Source organism: Alligator mississippiensis, chromosome 5, assembly GCF_030867095.1.
Source record: "Alligator mississippiensis isolate rAllMis1 chromosome 5, rAllMis1, whole genome shotgun sequence".
Taxonomy (NCBI): Eukaryota; Metazoa; Chordata; order Crocodylia; family Alligatoridae; genus Alligator; species Alligator mississippiensis.
In genome coordinates this window covers 19,399,868-19,426,994 of record NC_081828.1, presented here as the reverse complement: position 1 = coordinate 19,426,994, position 27,127 = coordinate 19,399,868, and the positions used below count along the sequence as shown (strand labels likewise).

At 40.7% G+C, this 27,127-nt stretch overlaps 1 protein-coding gene across 3 annotated transcripts in view; it reads right to left on the bottom strand.

Moving 5' to 3' along the window:
• LRRC7 (leucine rich repeat containing 7) overlaps positions 1-27,127 on the bottom strand; it is a 350,868-nt gene that overhangs the window by 70,588 nt on the left and 253,153 nt on the right. For all 3 annotated transcript variants that reach the window (XM_059727936.1, XM_059727934.1, XM_059727935.1), the window contains exons 12-16: positions 25,494-25,623; positions 24,383-24,498; positions 7,283-7,352; positions 5,139-5,238; positions 3,547-3,671 (exon numbers count right to left, since the gene is read on the bottom strand). In XM_059727936.1, coding sequence (XP_059583919.1) covers positions 3,547-3,671; positions 5,139-5,238; positions 7,283-7,352; positions 24,383-24,498; positions 25,494-25,623 — 541 coding nt within the window. The remainder of the gene's footprint in view (positions 1-3,546; positions 3,672-5,138; positions 5,239-7,282; positions 7,353-24,382; positions 24,499-25,493; positions 25,624-27,127) is intronic.

Sequence of the window (27,127 nt, the reverse complement as noted above, 5' to 3'; positions counted from 1 at the left end):
TGTTGGGGCAGATTGAGCATCCCACAGAAGTGCGGGGGGCTCCCCAGCATGCTCAGCAGCAGACCCAGAAGTGGACCAGAAGCACTTTGAGTCCACTTCTGGAGACTGGTGCCTTCTAGGTCTGGGGGGGCACTCAGGGTCCCTCCAGGGCCGATTACCAAGTCAGGGGGGTGCGGAGGGGCCTCCCCGTGCATTCCCCAGTGTACCCGGAAGTGGACCGGAAGTATTTCCTGTCCACTTTCGAGTTTGCTACTAAGCACGCAGGAGACCTCCCCCCACTGTGCCCCCCTCTGCATTCACAAAGTGCACCTGGTACCTCAAGGTATGTAGAAAAAACATTTAAAGCTGTGTCTATGTCCGAATCTCTGATTCTTCAAATCAGCATCGAATCTTCATATTTGGATTTGGCCAAATCAAATTGGGGACAGTGATCCGAATCAATTAATTGAATCGCTGTCCCCGATTCAGGCCGAATCCAAATCTGAATCAAATAGGGCCCATTTCGCACACCCGTATCCAGCAGCTCTCTCCTGATATGATCATCTCTCAAACTGTACAGTCACAAGCAGATGTTCATGTGGGGACAACTACCCCAAGATGCATAAACAAAGCAGGCCACCTTGGGGTTAGTTCCTTGAACATGCATGCTGAATACACATGGACAGTACTTGTACATTTGCTCCTCTCTGCACAGTAGACGGTAGGATTTGAACCAATGTATAAACCAGCAATTACCCTGTCTAGTACTACATTTTACAACGAGAATTTATTCAAGTGAAATATTGTTATTGAAATATATAATCAAGCTGCATTGAAATAGATATGCGTGTGGTTTTTAATATACTGTAATATAAAAATGAAATATGTACCAATGCCATAACCAGAAAAATATAGCACTTTCCAATGTAGGATACTTAAAAATATGAGGGTGTTTTAGAAGCTAATGGCAATTTCAAAACAAAACCATTGTGTGTGCAATGATAACTGAGCCACATCAATTCTCTATATGGTTGCAAACAATGGGTGGGTTCAATAATGCCACCATCAGTGTTTTCCACTGTTGTGTAGTTTCCCATTTTGTCGCAGAGATAAAACATGAGCAGTAATTTTGCCATTAGTTTCTGAAACACTCTTGTATATTAATAGAAATGGCATTCTGTTTGAACTCATTTCTAAATGTTACTATAAGTCAGAGGTGCAGCTTCTTATTTAGCGAATGCGTAACATACAAATGGATACACCTGACACATTAATCCACTAGTCGCAGGATTTTAGGCTGATGTAAATTAACCAGAGAACTGATTGATTTGATTTAAGATTTTAATGTAATTATTTACTATGAGGCCATGATTTTTTTTAAAGTCAGTTTGTTTTCTGTTTAACAAAATCTTCAGTAGAAAAGAGTGCATTTATTCTGCTCATAACCAAATGGTTGGGAACTTGCAATTAAAAAGTTAAAAAGAAATGGAAGCCCCAGTGAGAAGTCCATTTAGTAGCTGTAAATAAAAGTGTGCGTTCTTTTATTTTACACACTTTAACAAGATATGTTGATACCATTACCCATATGAGCTTATCTTATAGTTGCCATTTTGCAATGTGGGTTGCTTCCAGTAATTTTCAAAACTTTACAGTTGCAAAGTAGTTGATCTATGATAATTCCCTGCTGTTATTCTGGAAGCAGAGAATCTTATGCCAATGGAGAATATAAGGACTGGATGATGTCCCAACACCACTGAAAATGCTGACATTGAGGCACTGTACAGAAGGGACTATTTCACGCTATCCAGACTGTTCTCTCCAATGACTCATTCACCAGACAACTCAGGCAATTTCCTGTCTCACTTAGTCCTAACTACCAACACTGTAATAGGCTCCTTTTCTTCTGAATTGCCTCTTTGTTCCTCAGTGGCTCCTAGACCTGTGGTACTAAGATTGCCATAACATTCTTCTTTTCCAAGTCTCAGCTGTTACTTTCATGTCACTGGTGAACCTTGTCCATGGATTTCATCGTAGCTCTCATGTAGTAGCTATACAGCAGCTCTAGCTCTAGTACACTGTAGCTCTAGTAGCTCTACGGTTATCTTGGGAAGTAGACAACAAAGATGTCTCACTTCCCATCCCATTCTTCCCAATAGCCCATGGAATTATCCACTTGTTCACAGAATACATTTTCTGATTCAGTTTCCCTGGTTGTGTTCTCTTGGACCTAGGCCTTCAGTTTAGCTCCTATTTTTTAGCATGAGCTCTGTAAGGCTTTGGCATAGAGTCTGTCCTTGCCTCTGCAGATCATTCCCAGACAAATGGAGAAGCAGAACATGCATACCCAGATTTCCAAGCATTACCTCCACAGTTCCTTGAACAGTTTCTTCCAGCAGAACAATTAAGCCACTTTATAACCTCTTATGGACTTTGCCTATAAAAACTGACCCACCAGAGTCAGTCAATTTTTTTGGTCACCACTCTGCTTTCTGATCTGCTTGCTTCCTCACTTCTGAACAATTATCTCCTGACTATTGTTTCACCAACATCATCCTCTGGTTTCCCTTTTCTGACTGGTTCCTTCTATGTTGAACCCCTTCTCACAGGGGTTTTGGATTGCGACTCCCCAACATCTCTTGCCCTACAACCTTGGGCAGTGTGTTACTTCTGACTATTTACCTTTATGCTTCAGGCAACCTGCCCTTGTCCCAGATATAAGGCAAAACCGTTTTTCAACTAAAGGAAGGTAACAATCTCTTTAAATTAGCACAAAATAAAAATATCTATTGCAAAGCCTATTTCTTTCCTTTTGCATGAATCTGTGAAGTCAGCCTGTTGTAAAAGGATCATCTAGAGTTGGCTAACAACTTGCATCTTTCTACCATTTTTTTTCCTTTTTACTAGAACTGTCACAAGAAGGGCACATGAAGATGTAGCTGGGCTCTCCCTGCATGGGCAAGTTTGCACAGCCAGCCAAAGTTTGCACAGCTATACCATGCAATTCTCAGTTTCCACACATTCAAAAATGTGATTTACATCTGTATGACACTGGGCACATCTACACGTGCATTAATGTGCTGTAGTTATTAAGCCTAGTACCTGAAATAACAGGTACTAACTCAACACGCAGTAACCTGCGCTACTACGCAGTAGCACCAGGGCACACATTTTTAGTGACATTAATGTGTAGTAGACTAATTCTACTGCGCATTAGCTCATTAGCACAAGTTTTACTGTGATGCACTAATGGGCAGTAGAATTAGTCTACTGAGCTTTTCACTTCTTGTGTAGTGTGCCCACTTTGTATCCAAACAGCTAAGTCTATGAGCCTCAGAGTATCCTGAAGACAAAAACCTCATCTGAAAATGTCAGAGCATACTGATGGGGAGAATAGTCTGTTTATTTTTTCATTAATGATTGTATTTGTTCTCAAATACTTTATATAGCTTAAAACAAAAAAATCAAGTTCTATCATGGCCTCTATCTATTTGATTTTACCCACAACACACATGCAACAACATCAGAACAAGAACAAGTTAAAACAAAAGCGAGAAAACCCACAGTTACCTTAACTTTCCCTGCATTGTCTTCCTCTTCCTTTTTTTCTTCAAATTCAAAGGCTACAGTCATACGCTGCTGCCGTTGCTCCTCCCACAAAGTAGGGTTAAAACTATCACTGTCCGATTGGAAATCTATAGTTACATTCCAAAGTAATATAAAAAAAAATGACGAGTAAGAGAATATACAACAAATGCACCAATCAAAGCACATGACATTTATTTTAAACTAAAAAAAAATATATATGTTGTATTGAGCCTTAAGCCTTGCACTACTACAGACATGGCCAACCTATCACGCACAAGCTACAAGAGACACAGGCAGCTGCTGTGTGGGGCACATGAGCCCCAGGCACTCAGTGTAGGTTGGTGGCAGAGAGGCAGGCAGCAGAGTGCTCTGTGAAGCAGCGCTGTGGTAGGATGCTGCTGGAAGAGGTAGAGACAGATATTACAGCCAAGAGCCAGGTTAAACCTTCCCTGGGGCTCCGCAGTTGCTGCATTCAGAGCTCTAGATCTTCACTGGCCACATAAAACTGTGATAGCTGTGGGGCTAGGGAGTGGTTAACCTGACTCTTGGCAGTGACACCTCTTCTTGCAGAAGTGTTCTGCCCCTGCTTTGCTCCGTGTGGCCAGGGCCAAAGCCCCCCGCCTCCATTCTGGTACCTCAGGGCACAAACTACCAGGGACTCTGGGGAGAACAGGGTGAATAACAGTGACAACTGGTAAACGGGGAAGGTTAACTTGTGGCATGCCTGTCAAAAAAGTTACACTGAACTTTTGTCTTATAATTGTATAAAGAGATGGAAAAGTGACACAAGTTTGTCTTAATTTTTGCAAATAACTTTAAAGAAATAAATTGAAAAGCTGCTGCAGACTGGTTACATTTGAACTAAATACTGTCAACTATAGTATTAGAGATCTCCTATTAAGGTTATGGGACTGTGTAATCAGAAGATTAAGAAAGTGCTTTAGGTGAGAAGAAGGAGGATGGGAGAGTGGTAGACATTAAGGGTCAGATCCTTTCTTATTAGGCAAGTGTGATTCTATTCCATCCTGCTTGAGTCCCTGAAAATCCATTTACTCAAAGGCTGGTGAGTCTTCCTTCTCTTTGCCATTTTTTATACCTTAGTCTTGAGGTGAATATGAAAAACCATTATGAAAATAGATGTTTTAATGGTTTTTCAGGGACTTAAGCATAGTGGAAGATCACACTGACATATTTGGTCAACTAACAGTATCTAGCCTTAAACAGCTGTTGCCACCAGAGCTATGAAAGAAAAGCAGCTCTCCTCCCACCCACAGTGTAAGTGTAAGACTATATTTTATATTATGTTACATCGTTCATCAATTAAATGAATTCAATGGGGTTAATCCTGTGTCAAGTAACAAAATTCGGCTCTTTCTTCTGACGTCAAAAAAGAGGACAAATCTTGCTCCAGAATATGCTGCTTTACATGCACTGTTTGTTATATTCCCATCCACCGAATCATGCTTGAATATCTTTATTCCACACCTCCCCACTTCTGTGATATAAATAATCATAATAATACATGCTGCAGCCTTTGTAGAAGAAACTGCTGAGTTTTTTGGGTTTTTTTTTACCTTCATCACCACGGGGTTGCTGGGGAAACATATAGTTAGTCAGTACTCTTTGCTTTGTTTCTGGATGAGCCTCGGTTTGTAAAGGGATAAGGGCCTTAGACTATAAATAAAGGACAAATGAAAATGTTCATCAGAATTTCAGTAATCTGTATTCAACAAAAATGTTTTTTATGATCTGATAAAACACAAAATATATAATGTAATTAGTTCCTCTATTCTAATGACTAGTTTCTGCATCTGGAGATTGAAAAATGCATTATTTTAATTTGGAATTTTCCCCTTGGGTTTCTCATTCTTAATTATACATATGTAAAATCATACGTGTAGAAATTTTTCAAGTGCAAGTGCTACAGAAAAATGACAGTGATTAAGTAAAATAAGAAGCTGGGACGGCTAGGAAAAAGCACAGGGTAAGCATCTAGCATCTGATTTGCCTGGAGTAAATGAGGAGTAACTTTACTATGGTCAGTACAGTTGCAGTAGAATGATATTGGTACAAGTGAGTGGAATATTTGTCATCAGGCTTTGTCAATATTCAGATAAAGTAGTATATTTTAATGTAGCATGTAGGAGCCAACGTCGTAGTCAAGTACAACATTCAAATTGTCTCTTGTAGAAAGCCCAAGTTATTGAGAACAACCTCCTCCCTCATCTTAAAGAGAAAAGAAACATTCAGTATGTGTGCATCAAGCTGAGCTGTTAAATAACCACTCAATAGTTCACTCTAATGTTTCCTTTAGTTTGGGAGCTACATTTTTATGGCTGTACAATACAGATCAGTTTTTGACAAGTAGAAACAGAAATGAGAGAAAGAGAAAAGCTTTTAATTGACTTCATCAAAATCTCCTCAGAATTTATGTAGAGATATGTATATAAGTTGTTAAAAACATTAAAACATTATCTTAGCTATATAAGTAAAAGTAGCAGTTAAGAATGACTCTGTATTTGCATGAAATCTATACATTTGCTTATTAATGAAGTTTTAGCATTTTCAGTGTTGATTTATCACTGAATCCACTATAATTGTTTTGTATGTCCATTCGTATCCCCAGGTAATTAGAAGTTAAATTAGGGCAATTTACATCTAAATGAAACAGTTACACCAGATTAATTTAATTTACTGAAGGATAAAAGTGGACAGATGAAACGGCTAAATCAGCTGATACAAGTTAATGAGCAGCAATAAACTATGCTCATTTATTTCAAACTGATAATAACAAACATAATATTTATATTATATTATTAATTCTATTTTGAACATATTCTATTGAAGAAAAATAAAGGAAGACTTGTCATGAACACATAATTTTGTTTCCCTCCACCTAATCTATCCACCCACCCACACTTTTTTAGACAAAGAAAAAATACATTTGAAAAATTTAAATCAAAATTTTAAACCAACTTTGGAACTTAGAAGTTGAAAGGCAAAAGGACATGGGTTACTACAGGTCATTTTAAATGGTATTTGATGCCTAGTTCCCATTGATTTCAATAGGAGTTGGGTGTTTAAATACCTTTACAAATCTAATAGCAAGTACCTAAATCACTCTTAAGTATGGGACTTAGGAATTTTGATGATTTTGAACCTACCTTTATTTACCATCTTTATTTTCTATGAGCAAAGAATTTAAATGTTACTTTTGATCAAGTAAAGGATATAAAGATAGCAAAACACCAAAAGAGTATCAAATGTATAACCGTTAAAAGAAAGCCTTCCTTTTTCATGGAAGTAAAAAGGGGATAAATGGAGAAACTGAGGGGTGTGGGGAACAAAACACTAAGAGTGGTGTCATAGAGAGATTAAGGCATGGAGAGGACAGATACCGTGTCCAGTATAAAATCCCTGGGCCCTGTTTCCTGCCCCAGGCCACAAATGTGTCATTTGAGAGAGAGCCCTGTGAATACTGTTAGCTTTAATTTATCACAATTTTCAGGACACTGAAACTTAGCAGATAAAATGAACACATCCTTCCACAGTGAGTTTTTCTAGTAAAGTGGCTAACAAAGTGTACATTGAATCTAATGAGTCTAAATATTTCATAAGTACAGCTGAAATAATCTGTTAAAATATAGATTTTATCTGTGATAATTAATAAAACCTATACCTTGCTGTTAAAGATGAGATAAAAATGAAGTTATATTACCTGGTTGTCAGACAGCCACAAAGCTGCAAGTTCTTTAAGCTTAGTAAAAGTGAACGGTAAGTTCTTCAGTCTGTAAACAATAATATTAAAAACAATATGAATATTTCAAGTATGCAACAGCTTATTTTAAGGGACACTGAAGAATTTTATACAATATATGTTAGCTTGATCACATTAAATTTGGCATTTTTCATTTTTATTTTCTCTTTGGTTTTATTAAGGGCATTAATTCAATTCCTGCGTTTAAAAACTAAGGTCACACCATCAGTCCAAATAAACTGACAACATCTTTTTGAGGTATTAAAGGAATATTGTCTTTACCTTACTTTTAACCAAAAATCTGTAGCTTTATGATTTTTTTTCATTGTCTAGCAAAAAGTTCTGTTTGAACTTGCCCAACCTCAGTCAATACTGGCAAAATTAAGGAATCAAAATAATGGCACATAACATAAAAAGCCAGTAGGTGAAAGCCTGGCCTTACAAAGTTAAAAGCAAATGAGGCAAGGGTTTCACTCAGTTTTTCTTGAACAGTACTTAGTAAATGATAATTTTAGTACGTTTTAAGTCTCTATCAGAAATTATGCTGAACTATATTATCAAGCTTCTTTCTATATAGGGCAGTTTCAATGCTATCATTACACTTTTCCTAGAAGACAAAATGAAATAACAGCAAAACAAAAGTTCTAAAATGAAAAACTTCATCATATTTATGATCACATGGTTCCCCACAAGTGAACTGAACTTTTCACTTCAGATAAATTGTCTTGGTCTTTTAAGAGTAAGCTAGGAAAGGGGAAAAATGTAAATGATCTCTCTCAAAGAAGTATGTAATTTCTCTCTCAAAGAATATTGCCTCAGATTCCCAACTCCCAGCTCACCCCTACTCTATTCAAAAGAGGCATTTTCATAATCTACTTTCTGATGCAGTTTATCAGGGAACCTGGTCCGCTGTTAGAAAATTACCCTGTTTGGGCACCAGCCAAGTAGGAAAAAATTCAACCTACAGGTCACTGGACTGCTAAGAGGAAGAGAAAAATCCCACAACGTCAAAAATCCAGGTCAATCTAGCAGTTAGATGTGAGATAGCAATTTAATACATGACATTCTCAGCCAGGTCCAGAAACCTGTTCCAGGTCAGTGCAGAATGGCATCTGTCGGCAAAGGAAAGGGATTCTTAGCCAGCCTGTTGGGTGCACAGGATCCAATAGGCTCAATAACATCTCTTTGATCTATCTTTCTGTCAACCAGGTAATACAATATCCCCTTGTCCAAATCCACAAGAAGGCTGAGGTTGACATTCTATTTTTCCCGGTCATTTAAGTGGCAATTCCTTGGTAGTTTACAGGGAATTTTTAGCACTTGCATGTCCAGGTGCATTTAAATTTTAACTTAATTTTTAACTAATAGCTCTAAAGGCATAACTGCATAGATGCACATACTGAGCATGTTCTGTAGCAGTCGTAGCCCAGGTGCGCATCCCTTGTGGACACAGAGTATCTGACAATGGAGTCATCCAAAACCCACAACTACCAGACTTTGTTTCAGGAGTGAAAAAGGGCTGTGCATATATCCACCTGTCCATCTTTTGCCCCCATACCTCAGATACTAAGACACTCACCTGGCAAGCTGAAGATGCTAGGTTTTTGCACCTCTCACTCAAAGAGTGAACCAGGGTCACTCTCACTTCTTAGTACAGCAGTCTAGCCACTACACCACAGTTCAGCCAATATTTTCTGCCTTTCCCAGCACTCCTTTAGAAGATGAGCCACAAACATAGATATTGGGGAAAAAATAGATGTGGGGAATGCAGGGAAGAAGCTTAGAGACAAGGACTAAGGCTAGAAGCAAGGGCCACCCCGCTTCCAGGCAAGTAGCCACCTCACTGAACGGCACACTTTCTGGCTTGTGCCCTTCCTCTTGATCCACGTGCCTGCCCTCTCATGGCTGCCCAGGGCATCAGCTGCAAAAGGAGCACCAGACACAGGACTGGATAACAGCCGACCTGTGGTATGGTAGCTACAGTGCTGCTCTGGAAAGCAAGAGAGACCCAAGTTCTAACCCCTCTGCAGAAGGTAGACCCACACCCTGCAGCCACAGCTATTTGGGGGAGAAGATGAGAGGTCTTGCCTACCCACCTACGGAGATGTCTCTGGGCACAAAGCTATGTGTCCAGGAATGGAATCTTTCTGGATACAAAAATGCATCTAGATCACTAAGAAGGAACAGAGCACCACATGCAGACAATCAGGAAGGGAACACAATGTCACTAAGTGCCTGCAAGAGAAGCGTGTGTTTGTGAAAAATAATTCCTAGAGGAGCAAAGGGCCTTCTTCCTTATGGCCCAGACAAAGCCTTGCCATTTCTGAGGGGAAAATCTTATTTTAAACTTTTTCTGTATTTTTGACTTTAAAAACATCAGGTATGTCACATAGCAATTTTCTTTTTTAATTGAGCTCTTAACAAAGGAAGCTTTCTTCAAAATGTTGTTTTAATTACAGATGTACCAACAAAGACAAAGACGTTCTTACATAGTTTAAAGGGCATAATCGTATTTTCTTTTCTTTGAAGGTTACTGATGAGTGGAAATGTTTCTAAAGCTATCATGTACTCCTAACAAATAAAAACATATATTTAATTGTCTGGGAGATAAGTCACTTTGTGCTATGTATTTCTAAACAAACCTTTTGAAAATTCATCTATTACAAAATGACTATGTTTTGCATGCTTTCTGTATCAACATTATCACCATATTCAAGGATGCAAATGATATGTAAAGACTATATGTATCATTTCAGATGGAAAGTGTTGTATTTACATGAGATAATGCATTTTAAATAGCTATATTAAAAACCTAGATTTCCTCATCTATAAAAGTTAAATGTCCACTGCTGAATATTCTAATATTATAAAAGTCTACGTCTGTCTGTCTGTCTGTAATACTTTAATCGCGCTCTGACTGGCTGACAGAAACAGCCAATCGGAGTGCTGCAACCATGGGGTAGCACCACCATGATTCTGAAGCTGTGCCAAGGACTGGACAGAGGGTGGGGGAGCCGAGGCCACCCCACTCCCTGCAAGAGGCAGAACAGTGGCAGCATGGGGTGTTAGGTGGCAGCACTCCATCCCAACCCCCTCCCCCTCATCATTCTTGATGGGCAATTGGCTAGTGAATATATATTGCCCTTGTGAGATAATAACCAATTTAATGGCTGTATGGATGAGAACATGTTATATATATATTAAGCCCTATAATTAGTACCCACATAAAACAAAAGGCTGCGTGAACTAGCTTTAGTTTAGTTTCCACTAGTGTATTATCTGTAGAATGGATCACAGATTTCTAACTTAATTACTACTTGTCTCTTGAATAGTACAGCTTGTGACATTCTTCATAAATTAACCTGACAAACTTAAGATCCAACTAAAGTTAACATAAGATTCTCTTACAGAGAAACTTTCAGATTCCATTACTCAGAGCTGGGTATCTATATAAAGAATGAGTTATTTACAAGGAAGAAAAAGTGATGTGGTAGAAAATGTCTGAGACACAGAAACTAGCATCGAATCAACCAACAGATGTGATAATAAAAACTGGTGACCTCCAATGGCACACAATATTTACAGCCAGCTTTCTGGTACTGGTGGAGTGGACACCAGGGAGAAAGCCAAATGTATATTTTTGGATGGGGCAAACCCAGGACAACAGGAAATACAACCCTGTTTTTTGTCTCTGCTTCCATGATGACAGAAAGGATCAGATATGAAGTGCTGCTGAATCCCTAGTTTGTAACTGAAGTGTATCAGCAATTAGCTCTTAGAATTGTTTCCTTTAATGGAGGAGACGGATGACACCCAAGTTTGAATGTCAGAAGAAACTTCTACATTTTTTCTGCTGGGAGGGGAGAGGGGAAGCAACGCATCCTAAGATGCTGGAGGATCATATTGTGGCTTCTCTCAGAAGAGAACATGTACAAACATTTGCTTTTTCAGGAGAAACTCTCCTGGGTCGGATTGATTGTCCTGGGTTTCTTTCCTTCCAAAGCAGCCATTTTTGCTTTGGGAGAAAAAATGCTGAATATCTAACCTGTATATTTGTGGTTTCACCTAGGAGATCAGTGGCTCTGCCAGGAGAAATTTAACTACTGTACATGGCCACTGAAGCAAGGAAGGAAGCAAACAGAATCAGGACCTTTCTACCTAGAAGTTTAAATTGACTTTGAGGGGTTATATTTCTGTCTAAGAGATCCAAATATTTAAGTCAGTTGCAGATATATTATGCCGATTTCTGTCACTCTCTGAAGGAAAAGTGACACAAAAATAAAAATTACAGTGAGCCACACATGCATCTCTAACTTCAGTGACTGGTATAAGCTAGGGATACAAGTTACACATAAACCAGTTTAACTAATCAGAAACTGGTTTAAATCTATACAGCTAGGAACAGACATTCAAAAAGCCTGACCTTGTATTCATTCAATCTTTGCAGGTTAGTCTAGCCTGGCTAGGTTAAATCACTTTGTAACTGCACAGATATGCAGACATGCAGGCACATGCCTACAGCAGCTCAGGCTAGAAGCTGGGGGGTGCTAGAGCAGCCCTCCCTTCCCTTCACAAGGCTGATCTGAGGAGGGCATGGTCAGGCCCCAGCAGGATTAGGAAGCAATTCTCCTCTCCTTGATAACAGAGCATTTATCAGCTCTGTTATCAACATTTATCACCCCATCAGAAAACAAAAAGCCTCTCTCATTAGTTCAAGCTCTTCTTAAACAAAGAAGAAATGGAGGGACATTACCAGCCTAACTGTTATTAGATCCAAAAGGCCCTAAGCCAACACTGCTGTCTGCCACAGCATGGACTGTAGCCAGCATGTGATTGGCTACCTAATGCTGAGGTGTCTGTGTAAAGCAGAGGGGATGGGGGATCCTTGCTTAGCAGGGAGTGGCGAGGGGTGGGGCAGAGCAGGAGGAAAGCCAGGCAGACACTGCTGTGCCTGCAAGTCTCTGCCAGAGCTGCATCCAGGGAGTAGAGGGGAGGGGGCAGCCCTGCTGTGGAGCAGAGAGCCCCACTCAGCCCAGAGAGCATGCTGGGATGGTAGGGGAGTCTGATTTAACTTAAACCAGAAAGGGGTCTAGGAAAGACATTGCATAAACTGGTTTGACCCAAATCATTTAAGTCTGATACTACATTCAACCAGGTTTATCTCAAACCATTTTCAGCCATTTTCAAACTGGTTTATGTGCACTGAACATCTGTTCTGTTACAGGTTTAAACCAGTTCTGATCACTTAAACCAGTTTATGTGTAATTTCTGTCCCTAGCCTAACAGAACAAGGTTTGCCAGGGGATGGGGCCACAGGGGGAAATGACGACACTTCCCAGCCACAACAGGTGACAAGCACAAAAAGTACCCAGGTAAGTGGCAGGGGTCCAGAAAGTCCTGGGTTCATGGGAGCAGTGCATATACCAACAGGAGGCCTTAAATGCCTAATTTACACTAATACACATAGTATGGGGAACAAGCAGGAGGAACTTGCCCTCCTGCTAGCTAACACAAACCCGGACATAGTGGGGCTCACTGAAACATGGTGGGATTCAACCCATGACTGGACGCTAAACATCAAGGGCTACAGATTATACAGGCAGGACAGAATGGGGAGGAAAAGTGGGGGTGTGGTGCTCTCTCTCAAAGAGCAATACACATCCTCAACAAATAGCATGGGGTTGGAGGAGGGGCAGACTGAAGTGCTCTGGGTTAGAATACAAGGGGGCCGGGGGGAAAGGGACTTAACGGTAGGTGTCTACTACAGACCACCCAACCAGGGGGAAGAGCTGGACCAGGAATTCTCAGGTCAGCTTGCAAAGGCAGTTAAGTCAAGGGAAGCAGTCATCATGGGTGACTTAAACTACCCAGACATCTGCTGGGAGGAGCAATCAGCTAGGTCTGACTGCTCATGTAGGTTCCTAGCCGAGATACAGAACCTCCACCTAACCCAGGAGGAACACAGTACCACCAGGGGGAATGCCTTGCTGGACCTGGTTCTGGCCACAGGCAATGACCTGGTGAGGGGCCTGCAGGTGCTCGACCACCTGGGCGATAGTCATAATCGCGTACTGGAATTCACCATCCAGCGCAGGGTGTCAAAGGGCTGCAGCAAGGCAGCAGCCCTGGACTTCAGGAGGGCTGATTTCAATGAATTAAGGAGATTAGTCGGAGAGGCACTGAGGTCCTAGAGGGGAGGAAAGTTGGGAGTCCAAGATGAGTGGTTGTTCCTTAAGGAGACAATCCTCTGATCCCAAAGGGCGACAATCCCAATGCGAGTCAAAGGGGGCAAGAGTGCTCAAAAGCTCCCATGGCTCACCAAAGGAATTCAGGAACGTCTGAAAGCTAAAAAGGAGGCATACACCCAAAGGAAGGGAGGGTCCATCACCAAGTAGAATTATACCTCCACTGCTTGAGACTGTAGGGGACCTGTTAGGAAGGCTAAGGCGGACACAGAACTGGGACTAGCGACCCGAATCAAAGACAACAAGAAGTCCTTTTTTAAATACATAGGAACTAAAAAGAAGGCACTGGGTAACATGGGGCCCCCACAGGACATGCTTGGCAATCTGGTGGTTGCACCAGGTGATAAAGCTGACCTCTTTAACAAATTCTTTGCCTCCATATTTCTGAGCAGAGACTGGGACATCCCTCCCCCCACCGGAATCCTGGATGAACTCAGGAGAGGCACAGCTGGGCCCAGGGTCAGAGAGGACCTGGTCAGGGAACTTCTGGTGGGACTGGACATCTTCAAATCAGCAGATCCAGATGATCTCCACCCAAGGATGCTGAGGGTATTGGCAGAGGACATTGCAGGCCCCCTGGCACAGCTCTATGAGCACTCATGGTGCTCTGGTGAGGTGCCAGAGAATTAGAAAAGGGACAATGTGCTCCCCATTTTCAAAGAAGGAGGAAGGAGGACCCGGGAAACTAGTCCCATTAGTCTTACCTCGGTCCTGGGGAAGCTCTTTGAGAAAAGTATCCAGAAACACATCTGCAAGGGACCAGCAGGGGAGATTATGCTTAGGGGCAACCAACTTGGGTTCATTAGAGGCAGGTCCTGTCAGACCAACCTGGTGGCCTACAACCAGGTCAAAAAATCCTTGGATGCAGGTGTAGCAGTGGACGTAGTCTTTCTGGACTTTAGGAAGCCCTTCGACACTGTCTCTCACTCCATTCTCATCAAAAAATTAGGCGACTGTGGCGTCAATGCCTACACAGTCAGATGGGTTGCAATTTGGCACCCAGAGAGTGGTGGTGGACGGGCCATTTTTGACCTGGAGGGATGTGGGCAGCGGGGTTCCCCAGGGCTCAGTCCTCGGACCCACACTGTTCAACATCTTCATCAATGACTTCGACAAGGGGGTGAAAAGCACCTTGTTCAAGTTTGCAGATGACGCTAAGATGTGGGGAGAAGTGGGCACGTTAGAAGGGAGGGACAGGCTACAACTAGACCTGGACAGGTTACAAGGTGGGCAGATGAGAATAGGATGGGTTTCAATACTGACAAGTGCAAGGTACTGCACCTGGGGAGGAAGAACCAGCAGCATACCTACAGGCTAGGGGACTCCCTTCTTGTCAACACAGAGGCAGAAAAGGACCTTGGAGTCATTATTGATTCGAACATGGGTCGCCAATATAAGGATGCAGTCAGTAGGGCCAACCGGACCTTGCCATGCATCCAAAGATGCATCACGAGCAGGTCCAAGGAAGTGATCCTCCCCCTCTATGTGACACTGGTCAGGCCACAGTTGGAGTACTCTGTCCAGTTCTGGGTGCCGCACTTCAGGAGGGATGTGGACAGCATCGAGAGGGTCCAAAGGAGGGCCACTTGCATGATCGGGGCAGCAGGGCAGGCCCTATGAGGGGAGGCTATGGGACCTGAACCTGTTCAGCCTCCATGAGAGTAGGCTGAGACGGGATCTGGTGGCCATCTATAAACTTACCAAGGGGGACCAGCAGGGAATGGGAGAGATCCTGTTCCCCTGAGCACTATGAGGAGTAACTAGGAATAACAGCCATAAGTTGACTGAGAGTAGGTTCAGGCTGGACATCAAGAAGCACTGCTTCACAGTCAGGGCAGCTAGGATCTGGAACCAACTTCCAAGGGAAGTGGTGCTTGCTCCTACCCTGGGGGTCTTCAAAAGGAGGCTAGATAATCACTTTGCCAGGGTTGTTTGACCCCAGCATTCTTTCCTGCCCATGGCAGGGGGTCGGACTTGATGATCTGCTCAGGTCCCTTTCGATCCTACCAATTATGAAACTATAAGTTCAGTGCATCTAAACTAGTTTCAAAATGGCCGAAACTGGTTTACGATAAAACTGGTTGAATGTAGCATCATACTTAACTGATTTGGATCAAACTGGTTTATGCAATGTCTGTCCCAGACTTCCTGGTTTAAGTTAAACTAGAGTCCCCCAGCATCACAGCATGCTTTTCACACCTGGGCTGGGCTGTGCTGTCTGTTCCAAATCACTTATTTCTTTTGTGCATGTATTTTGTAAATTTAGGCATTGCAATTAGGATATAATACTCAAGGAAGTGCAGAAGGGTGTGGGCTGATCACTGATTGATCATTGATTATGTATCAGAAGCCAAAACCTAGGGTGTGTACGTCAGCATAACCCACTGACTTTCACTGAAGCAATACTGATTTTCAACACTGATTCTTCTCCCCTACTGGCCTCTTTCACTCAGCAGAACAGAAAACAAAAAAGGTGTACTGGGCAGCAAAGTCTTAAATCAACCTTACTTTCATTTACTAATGCTTCTGATAAGCATATACAGAAAGCGTAACACTGGCACAATGTATAAAATTTATGAATAGGATAGTCAACAAAACTTTCTTTTTACTCCCGAATACCTAAGTTTCTCACTGGACAGTTTGGAAAACAGCAAGTGTATCTGTTTTGCTTTTATGTGGACCTACTTAGTAAAACATTAAGTTAGCTAAGGTGGAAGTCAAACTGTTATATGGACAGTTCATGTAAATGATTCATTTAAAATAATGTACACATCAAAAGCAAACCACCAAGAAACAAAATAGTTTATCCCTATTAGGGGCCCAATCCTCTGCCTAGCATGCACTATGGCTGAGTTTTGTGCTGGATGAATTATGTGCCAGTCAGGGGTACGGGAGATAGAAATTTTCAGAACATGTTGCTGCAGGACAATATTACAGACACTACATTTTACCAGTAAGGGGAGAGAAGATGGCTCATAAAAATATGAGAAATATGCAGTCATAAATCATACAGATGCTGCCACAGACAGCAAGACATAGACAGCAACATGGACATGATTTCCTGTGTGGGGTCATCACATCTTTCACTCTTTGAATCATACCTGCTTCACAGCATTTAGGCCTACTGTGGTCCTCTCCTACTTGCTTGAGCAACAGGATTTGAACTCACATAATTAAAATTTTACAATTTTAGGAAAAAAACTAACTTTTTAAAGAAGATAACACAAGTGATTACTGATACATTTTAAAATAGTGTATCAGTGCCAAGGGACTGAATGACCGACTGAGGGTGCTTAAACTCCCCCTGCTTGGCAAAAATTATGCCACTATCATCAGTGTGTATGCCCCTACCATGACCAACTCCAACAAAGTCAAGAACCAGTTCTATGAGGATCTCCACTCCATGATTGCTGCTGTACTGAAGTCTGACTGTCTCATCCTCCTTGGGGACTTCAACGCCAGGATTGGCTTTGCCTGCCAAGCTTGGGATAGCGTCATTGGGAAGCACGGGATCAGAAGCTGTGATGGCAATGGTCTCCTGCTCAAATTATGTGCTGAACTTGAGCCCTTGGTTATTAACATTGTGTTCCATCTCCCCAACTGGAAGAAGACGTTGTGGAGGCACCCTCGCTCCAAGTACTGGCATCTCATTGACTTGTCATCATCCAAAGGAGGGACAGATGCGATGTTCATATAACCAAAGCAATGTGTGGCGCTGAATGCTGGACTGATGATTGACTCATCATCTCCTTACTAAAGATCATGATTCAAACTAGATGGAGTCCACAAGGATGAAGTGGGCCTAAGCGCCTCAACACTGTTGGTCTGATAAATGACAGCACCAGGCTGTCTTTTGTGAATCATCTGAAAGATCAGCTTCATGCTACACCATTCTATTCCAGCTCCATAGAAGCCAACTGGAAGCGGCTTTGTGAAGCTTACACTCTGCAGTTCTTGAGACCCTGGGACCAAGCATCCGCAAACACCAAGACTGGTTCGATGAAAATGATGATGAGATACCACAGGTGCTGGAAGAGAAACAACATCTCCACAGAGCCTACCTTTATGATAAGTCCATGTCAGCACAACACGCCTATAGCTCGATACAGAAAACCATTCAATGCAAGTTGCGAGGGATGTAGGACATATAGTTGAAGAACAAACCAGACAAGATCCAGCATTATGCTGACCGAAACAATGTGAAGAAGTTCTTCGATGCCTAAAAGGCTGTCTGTGGTCCGCAGGTCTTTGGATCCTCCCCTCTGCTGTCTGCCAATGGGACCACGCTGCTAACTGACGAGGCCCAGATCCTCCAGGGATGGGCTGAACATTTCAGCACCGTCCTCAATCAGACCTCCTCTGTCAACACGAATGTCATTCGCAAGCTGCCTCAAATCTCTGTCAACACCTCGTTTGAAGTTCCGCCCACAATTGTGGAAGTCCAAAAGGCCATACAACAAATGTCTAGTGGCAAAGCTCCTGGAGCCAACGTGATGCCAACAGAGGTCTACAAATCAAGTGGTCATGACCTCATGGAGAAACTAACTAAGAACTTCTGCAGTATGTGGGTGCAGGAGGTAGTTCCTTAAGAATTCAAGGATGCCTCCAACATCCACCTGTACAAGAGGAAGGGAAATTGCCAACTCTGTGACAACCACAGGGGCATCTCCCTCCTCTCAACTGCCAGCAAAATACTCACGAGAGTATGTGCTCCTCAAATGGCTCAACAACTATCAAAACGACCTACTGCCTGAGAGCCAATGTGGCTCCAGAAAAGGACATGGAACCACTGATGGTGTTTGCGGCCCGGCAGCTTCAAGAAAACTGCCAGGAACAGAACATCGACCTTCTCCTCACGTTCATCTATCTAACCAAAGCCTTCTACATGGTGAACCACAAAGGCCGCTGGGAAATCGTGAAGAAGTACGGATGCCCCAGAAAATTCATCAATATGGTTCAACAGTTCCACGATGGCATGTGTCCTTGCAAATGGCAAATGCTCTGATCCCTTTCCAGTTAAAAATGGCATCAAGCAGGGCTGTGTGCTCACACCTACCCTCTTCAGCATGGTATTTTCTGCCATCCTGTTGGATGCCTTCCAAGATGATGACCTTGGTATGGGGATCAAGTACCATTCTGACGGAGACGTCTTCATCCTGCACAGGCTCCGAGAGAACTCCGAAGTCCAGACAGTCACACTTCGCAACTTCCTCTTCACTGATGACTGTGTGTTATACACAAGCTCACAGGCTGACATGCAACAGTCCATGGATCTATTCTCATCAGCCTACGACTTCAGACTCACTATTAGCATGAAGAAGACCGAAGTGATGTTTCAACCTGTGCCTAGCACAACACCCCAGGAACCACATGTCTCAGTTAAAGGCCAACAACTGTCGATGGTTGACAAGTTTGTCTACATAGGCAGCATGCTCTCCTGTGCTGTCCACATCAACAACAAAGTCAACGCAAGACTAAGTCTTTGGCAGGCTCCATAAGTCAGTCTGGGATCACAGAGGCATTGGAATGTTGACAAAACTGAAGGTATACAAAGCCATCATTCTCCCAACCCCCCTTTATGGCTGCAAAACCAGGACCATCTACCAGCATCATGTCAAGAAACTAAACCACTTCCACCTGTGCTGCCTGTGAAAGATACTAAAGATCAAGCAGCAGGACAAGATTCCGGACACTAAGCTGCTCGGAAGATCAACTCTCACCAGTATTCACACTCTACTGAAACTGGAACAGCTAAGATGGGCTGGCTACCTTTCAAGAATGCCCGACACTCACCTGCTGAAGAATGTCTTCTATGGTAAACTGTCAAATGGAGTACGCTCTCACAGTGCATCAAAGAAGTGGTATGAAGACACCCTAAAGGTGTCCCTAAAGGGTTTCGGTATCAACCCGGAGTCATGGGAGCAAATCACTCACAACTGTCTGTCCTGAATGGAGAACTGGCCTTTGAACAGCAACACACAGCAGAAGCAATGAAGAAACACATGGCCAGGAAAACGAAAACCTCATGTACTGAGCCCTCATCTCTTTCCTGCCCCTGCTGCAGCAGATTGTTCAAGGCAAAGACTGGATTTATAAATCACCTATGTACCCACGTGGCCTAGCCTCCACCCACCTCCTTTCTCTTGCCTCTCTCTCTTCTTTTCTTTTTCCTTTCTTTTCTCCTTCCCTCTTTTCTCTCTCCCTGTTTCTTTCCCATTTCTTTTCTCACTTCTCCCTCCCCGCCCCACTGGATGTGGTCATCTTTACCCGCGAAGAATGAATGAACCATCAGTGCCACAAAGATAATCTGCATTTATTTTTATATCTATATATACAAAATCAAAATGGATATAAATAGGCATAGTAAAACTATTTATCTGGCATACAATGTTAATCATGAAGCAATATTTTGATAGCATGCTATTGCCTTAATCCCTGACTGTTTATTTAGTAAAACGGCTATTTACAGTAAATTGCAAATAGCCATGTCAAGAAGGGAACAATATGTTCCCTTGTATAATGCTTAATTTCCACCCATAAAATGTTTTCTTGAATTCCAGAAAATAAAGGAAAACCAAAATTTCCCCTGTAGTTTCTTGAGAGAAAAAACAAAAACAAAATCAACAAAAAGGATTTCTAATTATACCCCTAAGTCTCAAACTGTCAATAACAGACAATACCATTTGTTAACATATGTTATAAATTAGGGGCTTATGCCAAATTGGGATAAAGACTTTGGATCAGTTCCTTTTATTTAATCCTAGAATACATTCTGCTTGTAATTTGTAGAGTACTGCACTGTAACAGCGAAGTAATATCTAATTTGCCTATGTTTAAAAGAGCACTGGGGAAGTTATGTTAGCTACAGTTAAGTACTACCCATTTTCAGCAGGGAAAATGTAGGTTGGAGATTAGGAGAAACATTCTGCCTATGAGGATGGTCAAGCATTGGAACAGACTATCTAGAAAAATTGTGTAATCTCCATCCTTGGAGGTTTTCAAAAACAGGTCAGACAGATACGTAGCTGGGATGGTTTAGTCAGGGATGATTCTGCCTTAAGCAGGGGGCTGGACTAGATGACCTTGTGAAATCCCTTCCAGCCATACTTACCTATGATCCTATGATCCTTTCTGCTATATGAGTCAGTTCATTTTGGTGATTCTAGGCATGTCTATAAATCTAGTCTGGAGTAATTTTCAAAATTCCCAAATGTGCTAACTGTAAAGTTATTTTAAAATCTAGAATGCTTTCAAAGCTCAGTAATAGGCATCTGATTCCCAGAAACCAGCAATACCTCTTTTGGCTTTAGACACTTTATTGAAGTCTCATTTACTCACAGACTACCTTCTATGCCTCTTCCATGACGTGGAAGTATGACCTACAGACTCATCGCCTCTCTGCTAGGATTGTCATTAATGCTTCCATTTGTCTCTGTTATTGACTGTTCAGTGTGAACTAGTGACTTGACCGGTTCTGTCTGATACTCTGGTTTAAACCAGGGTATCCCATTAATCATCTCTGCAGTAATTAATTCCATGCATTTAATCAAACTAAAAATTTAGAATAAATTCTGACTGCTTTTGTCCTCAAAGTTACAGAAAATATCATTAGGCATTCTCAAATACAAATGATATTAAATGATGATAAGGGTGGGGAAAGTCTTTTTAGGTGCTGAAGGAAATGTTCATGTTGGCAGTTTATTTTAAAACCATGGACATATACTTTTCTTTCCTGATGAGTCATTTTTCTTATATTCAGCAGAACCACTTGCTGAATATTGCATGCTCAGTACTAAAGCATATTGTTATATTCTCAATAAAAAAACAACACAGGCTCTACAGAAGTTTTTCAAAAGTCTGCTTGTACCTCTTTCCCAAGCAAGTTAACCTTAAAGACCTGGAAAAATCTATACTGAATATCAGCTAAAGCAGTGTGTGCGTGTGTATGCTCTGAGCTCCTAATACATATTGGGAATACTTTCTGAATTTATAAACATCTCTACTTAATTTTGGTGATGTTCAAAATAAGCACCTGTGTAATGACTGACATATCTAAAACACAACATGAAAATTACTGGGCATTTAGTTGTGTGGTGTTGACAAAAGAAAGGTGTCAGCAATCAAGCTCACAGAAAAGAGATGACTGATGTTTGTGACACTTCTGTCCACAGACGTCAGTATAACTCTAAACAGACTGATAACAATAACATATGCATAGAGGAAAAGCTTAAGAAGATAATCATTGACATTTTTCTTTATCATCAACAAAATACTGTTTACTGGATCACTCCTGGTTATGGATATAAATCACTGCTACTGTCTTGCTCTTGTCTATAAATGGAAAACACTTGTATAACTGGAAAATACGTGACAGAAAAAGAAAATATGCAATAAGAAACAATCTTGACTAAGAATGCTTTAATTATCTAATGGACCTTTTCCATCTTTGATTTCTATGGGCTAGATGAAGTGGCAGCTGAGATTTGCAGGTCTCCATGCTATCACCAAAGAAATTATCATAGCTTTAGATGTATATGCATATAATAATATACAATATATAATGAAAACAACTGTGCTGTTAATAAGAATTAGTATCAGAAATACTACACAAATTAATTCCTCATCAGGTCTGTTTAGGGTAAGTTGTAAAAAAAGGATGTTGGTTTTTAGGTCTTCTGCAAGAAAAATCTGAAACTAAGCATATGCTATTTGTTCTCAAGATAATGGAATGATGCCAAAAGAAACTTTTATATATGATTAATATTTTGTTAATGTATGATTACTGATGGGGAAAACCTTGACAACTGAATTTCAGTTAAAATCATCCAAACATGAAGATGATTATTTGAAATTTATCCTAACACTTCAGACTAGAAATATGCAGAACCAGGATTTTTCAATAATTTCAACTTTATCCCAGGCTGGAGGTAAAATGTTCTTCATGGAGTTTTGGTACTTTTAGTCGCAGCTGATATCCACAGTAACCAAAGTGTGAAAATTATTTTTTTTAAAAGAACACACAAATAGTACCAAAGTCTTTTAGATCCTGAAAAAAAATGTAAGGTTTGGTTTAGCTCCTGTTTCACCTGAAGTATTTCTGCCATCTTTCCATCAGTTTGATTCTGCTTTTACACCAGTTTAACAATGGTGTAATTCACTTGACTTCAGGGAAATGACTTGTGATATAGGCTGATGTCAAGCCAGAATCAGACTCCATCTAACTAAAATGCAGAAATGCTCCAATGGAAGCAAGTAGATACTTGTTAACAAATGTACTAAAGGATATTTTTCTGTTATTTCATTATTTCTTTAATTGGAAAACTAATTTCAGTTAACAACCCGTTATGCTTTGGAAGCGTGAGGCCTTCCAAAAACACTGAGTATTTTCAGACAAGGATTATCAGTGACAATATTCTTTCATGTAACATTTACCACACTATTGAATAAAGCTCTGAAGTTAACGTTGTCACAACCCAAAGTTGTGATTTTTGTTTTGTGTGTGCTTCAGCACTGCTAAATTATGTTCCCGCTAAATTGCAGCTTCTTTGCACGGTGGAGTTTTCTGCTGCAGAGGAGAACCCCGGTGCAAAGGAGAATTCCCGCCAATTTGAAGCTTTCTTTGCAGTGTGCATTTCTTCTTTGCATCAGAGAAATGCTCGTTGCAAAGAGTTCCCGTCATTTGTATTTTAATCCGAGCTCCATTATTGGCTCACGTGAAATTATGCACACGTGGCGGCTAGTGATTGGCTTGCCAGCCGTATAAAAAGCTTGTGTGGTTTCCGCCCAAGCTGGAGATCTCCGAGAATCTCAGGAGGATCCTGAGAACCCCGATTCCGAGAATTCCGGGAGAAATCCAAGAGAATTCCGGCAAGGAATCCACGATTACCTCGTGGATTTCTATGTAAATCTCGGACCGAATGGTGGTTTGATCAGCCATCAAGAGCCTCTCCCCGTCGCTGATAGATTCCTAGACATATCCCTCCCTGCGCACAAAAAGAGACAGATCCACGGAGCTGTGACAACTCCGTAGGAGATCGAGCTTGTCGTAATCCTCAAATGAGGATTTAAGTGGAGCTGTGCCTGGAAAACTGTCCAGCCTACACCACGACCATCTTTGGTGTAAGTAAATAATCTTAAATCAACCACTAAGCGTCCGTGACTAATTCTAGCTCGCCCCTGGTTTTCTCCGACCCCGCGTGCTCGGGCTGCTGGCCACAGCCCGTGTGCACAAAAAGGGCCGCGGATCGCTCCCGGCCAGCATAAATGTCTTTTGGGGCATGTGAATTTTATAGATAAAACTTTTTCCTAATGTGTGCGTGGGACAGAGAAGGGGCAAATCATTCTAATCTTAAATCTTGTTCTTATGAAAGCAGCTCAGTTTATTTCAATAGGAGCAGTTATATGAATAAGGGGAAAAGGATTGGACTTTTCAGTGAAAACATGATTCCACTGAAGTCATTGGGACTTTTGTTCAATGGAATCAGGATTTCACCCTTGGTCTCCCATATATCAGGATGTGAGCATCTTAATGAAAGGAATAACATAGTATCATAAAGCTTATATAAGGTTCTTAAAGTAATTTTATCATGCACACAAGTGGGCAGTTTCACATAATACCAGTGGAGAAGGATTTTACCATCCAAGATGAGGACTAAATATTGACTCCACTAAAATTTTTCTACAGACTTCAATGGAACCAAATTTGCCCCTGTAGATGAAAGAAAAATACTTCCATATCTATAAGCCATGAATAGCTTAAAATCTTCTTTTAGCAAACAGCTTCTAGGGCAGAATAATTTAATTACACAAAATGTACCTGTTATCACTTAAATTTAACACTCTCAGTTTCTGCATCTGGCCAATCTCATCAGGAAGGAATTCGAGCTTGTTAGAGCGCAGAGACATAACAGTTACGTTTTTACAGCTTCCAATCTATAAACATGAAAAACAAGAAGTTAGAATACTCAAATTGCAAAAAGTCCTCATCAATTATTCTTCTTTAAGGGTTACGTGGCCTAACTACATCTTCAAAATAAATTATTAAGATAATTACCACTTACAGTGCATCTCTCTAAGAAAAAAGTTTGGGTCCAACTGACTTCAGTGAGAGCAGGATCAGGTGCATTACTCTTTAACAACTCCATAAACAACTTTTTCTGTTATAATTAAACCTGTTTGCTATCAGTACTTTGCTGCTACATTAAGGTGAATGTATACACATCTAATTTTTTCATACAGCTTGACTGATATACTTTCTATTATTATAATATGCATACATTAATTAAATACTCATTTCCAATTCGTCTCCCTGTTTTACATTCTCCTTGACTGTCAAAGTCAAAAGCATAAGCCCTCAATTTACAATGTAAAATGACAAACACAATTTAATGGAGAGGTATCCTGTGTATTTTCTGTTAAGAAAGGAGCTATGATAATGAGAGGTGACAAGACAGACTAGGTTAAATTCTGTACCATCTTACACTCCTATGTGACCCCACTGACTATAATGGGGTTGTGTATCACAGAATTTGGCCTAAAAACCACTACTACAACTAATTTCTGCTGGTGAGGTGATATTTTCTAACAGTTATGAGTTTGGTTATTATTATGATGACACAAGCAGAAAATAAAGAATCCGATATTTAGTTGGAAAATAAAGCACTTATTGGTAAGACATAAGAAACGTACACAGGGTTAAATCAGGTTTGCCTTGCTTGCAGATATAGTATCATTAGGTTTAAATAAACTAGTGAGTAAAGCACGTAGGATCTGTTCGTCCATCTATAACATTAACACCCCATTCTGCAGTCACATGAAGCTTCCTATATCTGTCATATCTTCAGTGGAAGTTTGTGTGACCAAAGACTGAAAGATTAGGTACTTTATGTAAGACACTTCATAATTTATAAAAAGAACCAGTTGCTCACTTCTCTGGGCAATTCAGTCAGAAAATTCTCATCCACAGCTAACGTTCGCAAACTGTGAAGGTAGCCAATGGTAGAAGGCAGAGACTCCAATTCATTACAGCTGCAGTCAAATTCTTCTAACAGAGATAAACTGCAATTTCAAAACAACACTGGTTAGACTTTTTCAAAAAGTTAGATTAAAAAACCAAACAAGTTCAAGTTTAAAGTACCAGGTTACTATATTGAAAACGCATACAATAAAAAGTAAGAGGAACTTTTCAAACTCTTTCATAATGAAATGTTGAACATGTAAAAAGATCTAATGCATTTTAGAAAGTATTGAGAATACAATTAAACAATGTTATCTATGTATTTAAAGGAAAACTGGCAAGACATTTTAAGGAATACCACTTTGTTCTATAAAGTATTATCATTATTACTGTAGTACTGATGTGCCTCAAGGACTCAATCAAGGTCAGGGTCCTATTGTCAGGTCCTAAACATTTAAAAGAAATAAAAGACAATGCCTCTGCTGAACAGTTTATAATCTAAAGAAACCAAGAGATACAATAGATGAAGATAACTACTGTGTGAGAAGGAAATACAAAAACCAGTAGAAACTGCCCCAAAATGTATCATTTCCATCTGATACCACTAGGATCATGCTTGATAACACTTGATTAGTAGAAAAAGCTGAACTTTTATCCCAACCCAACAAAATTAAATGAAACTGCCACACTTAGCTATCAAATAGAACATACATTCTTTGCAAGTGTAGTTATATTAAATTTTCAAAGATTATTTCCACAAACTGTATTATGAAACAATCTTTGAAAGCCATCTATAAGGCCCAAATTGACACAAAGAACAAAAATAAGTCATCTTGGAAAGTATATGGTAATTTAAGTTAGAGCACTTAAGAGTTTTCATGTCAAGTCATTACTGCCTGATAAGTGGAACAGAGTGCTCTAGCATACTGAGCACTTGAATGTTAAGCAGTAAATGCTTCCCATATTAAAAAAAAATATATTTTTTCTCAATATTCTAACTGGATCCTTTCTTATTTTATGGTACCATACTGCCAAACAGTTAAAAAACACTCTGGCCATTTTGGGAGATATAGTTATGGTTTTAAGAAGGGGGCTGAAGTTGACAGGCATTCTTCGGTTCAGAAATATATTCTATGGTTAGCCGTAGGCGGCAGCATCAAAGCAGGTTTGCAAGGAAGCCCTGTAAGCTTCGTGAGTACTAGGTTTAAACAGGAAGAACTGGATCTCTACTAAAGATGAAAACTCTGATGAAAACTTTAAAAATCTTGTAGTTCTAAGAATAAGAGAGAACTCTTTGACCTTACATTACAGGGCAGATAGCTGAAATGGCTGTCATGTACACTTTTATGAAACTGAGAGTTTGGTTTATTTGAACTGAAGCAGGTAACAAATATCCTGGACATATACATGAAGGGGTGAAATGAATTGGCAAGACACCCAAATGGGAAATCTCCTTCATTTGGCTTGGACTATGGTGGAGTCCTTTGTACTTTTCATTAATATGGGTCTTTCTTAAGAGGATCTAAGTTGTAAGACTTGTCCACTGTCAAACAAGATGTGTGTTATAGAACTATGAGCAGAACCATCTGGTACTGAGTGCTGTCA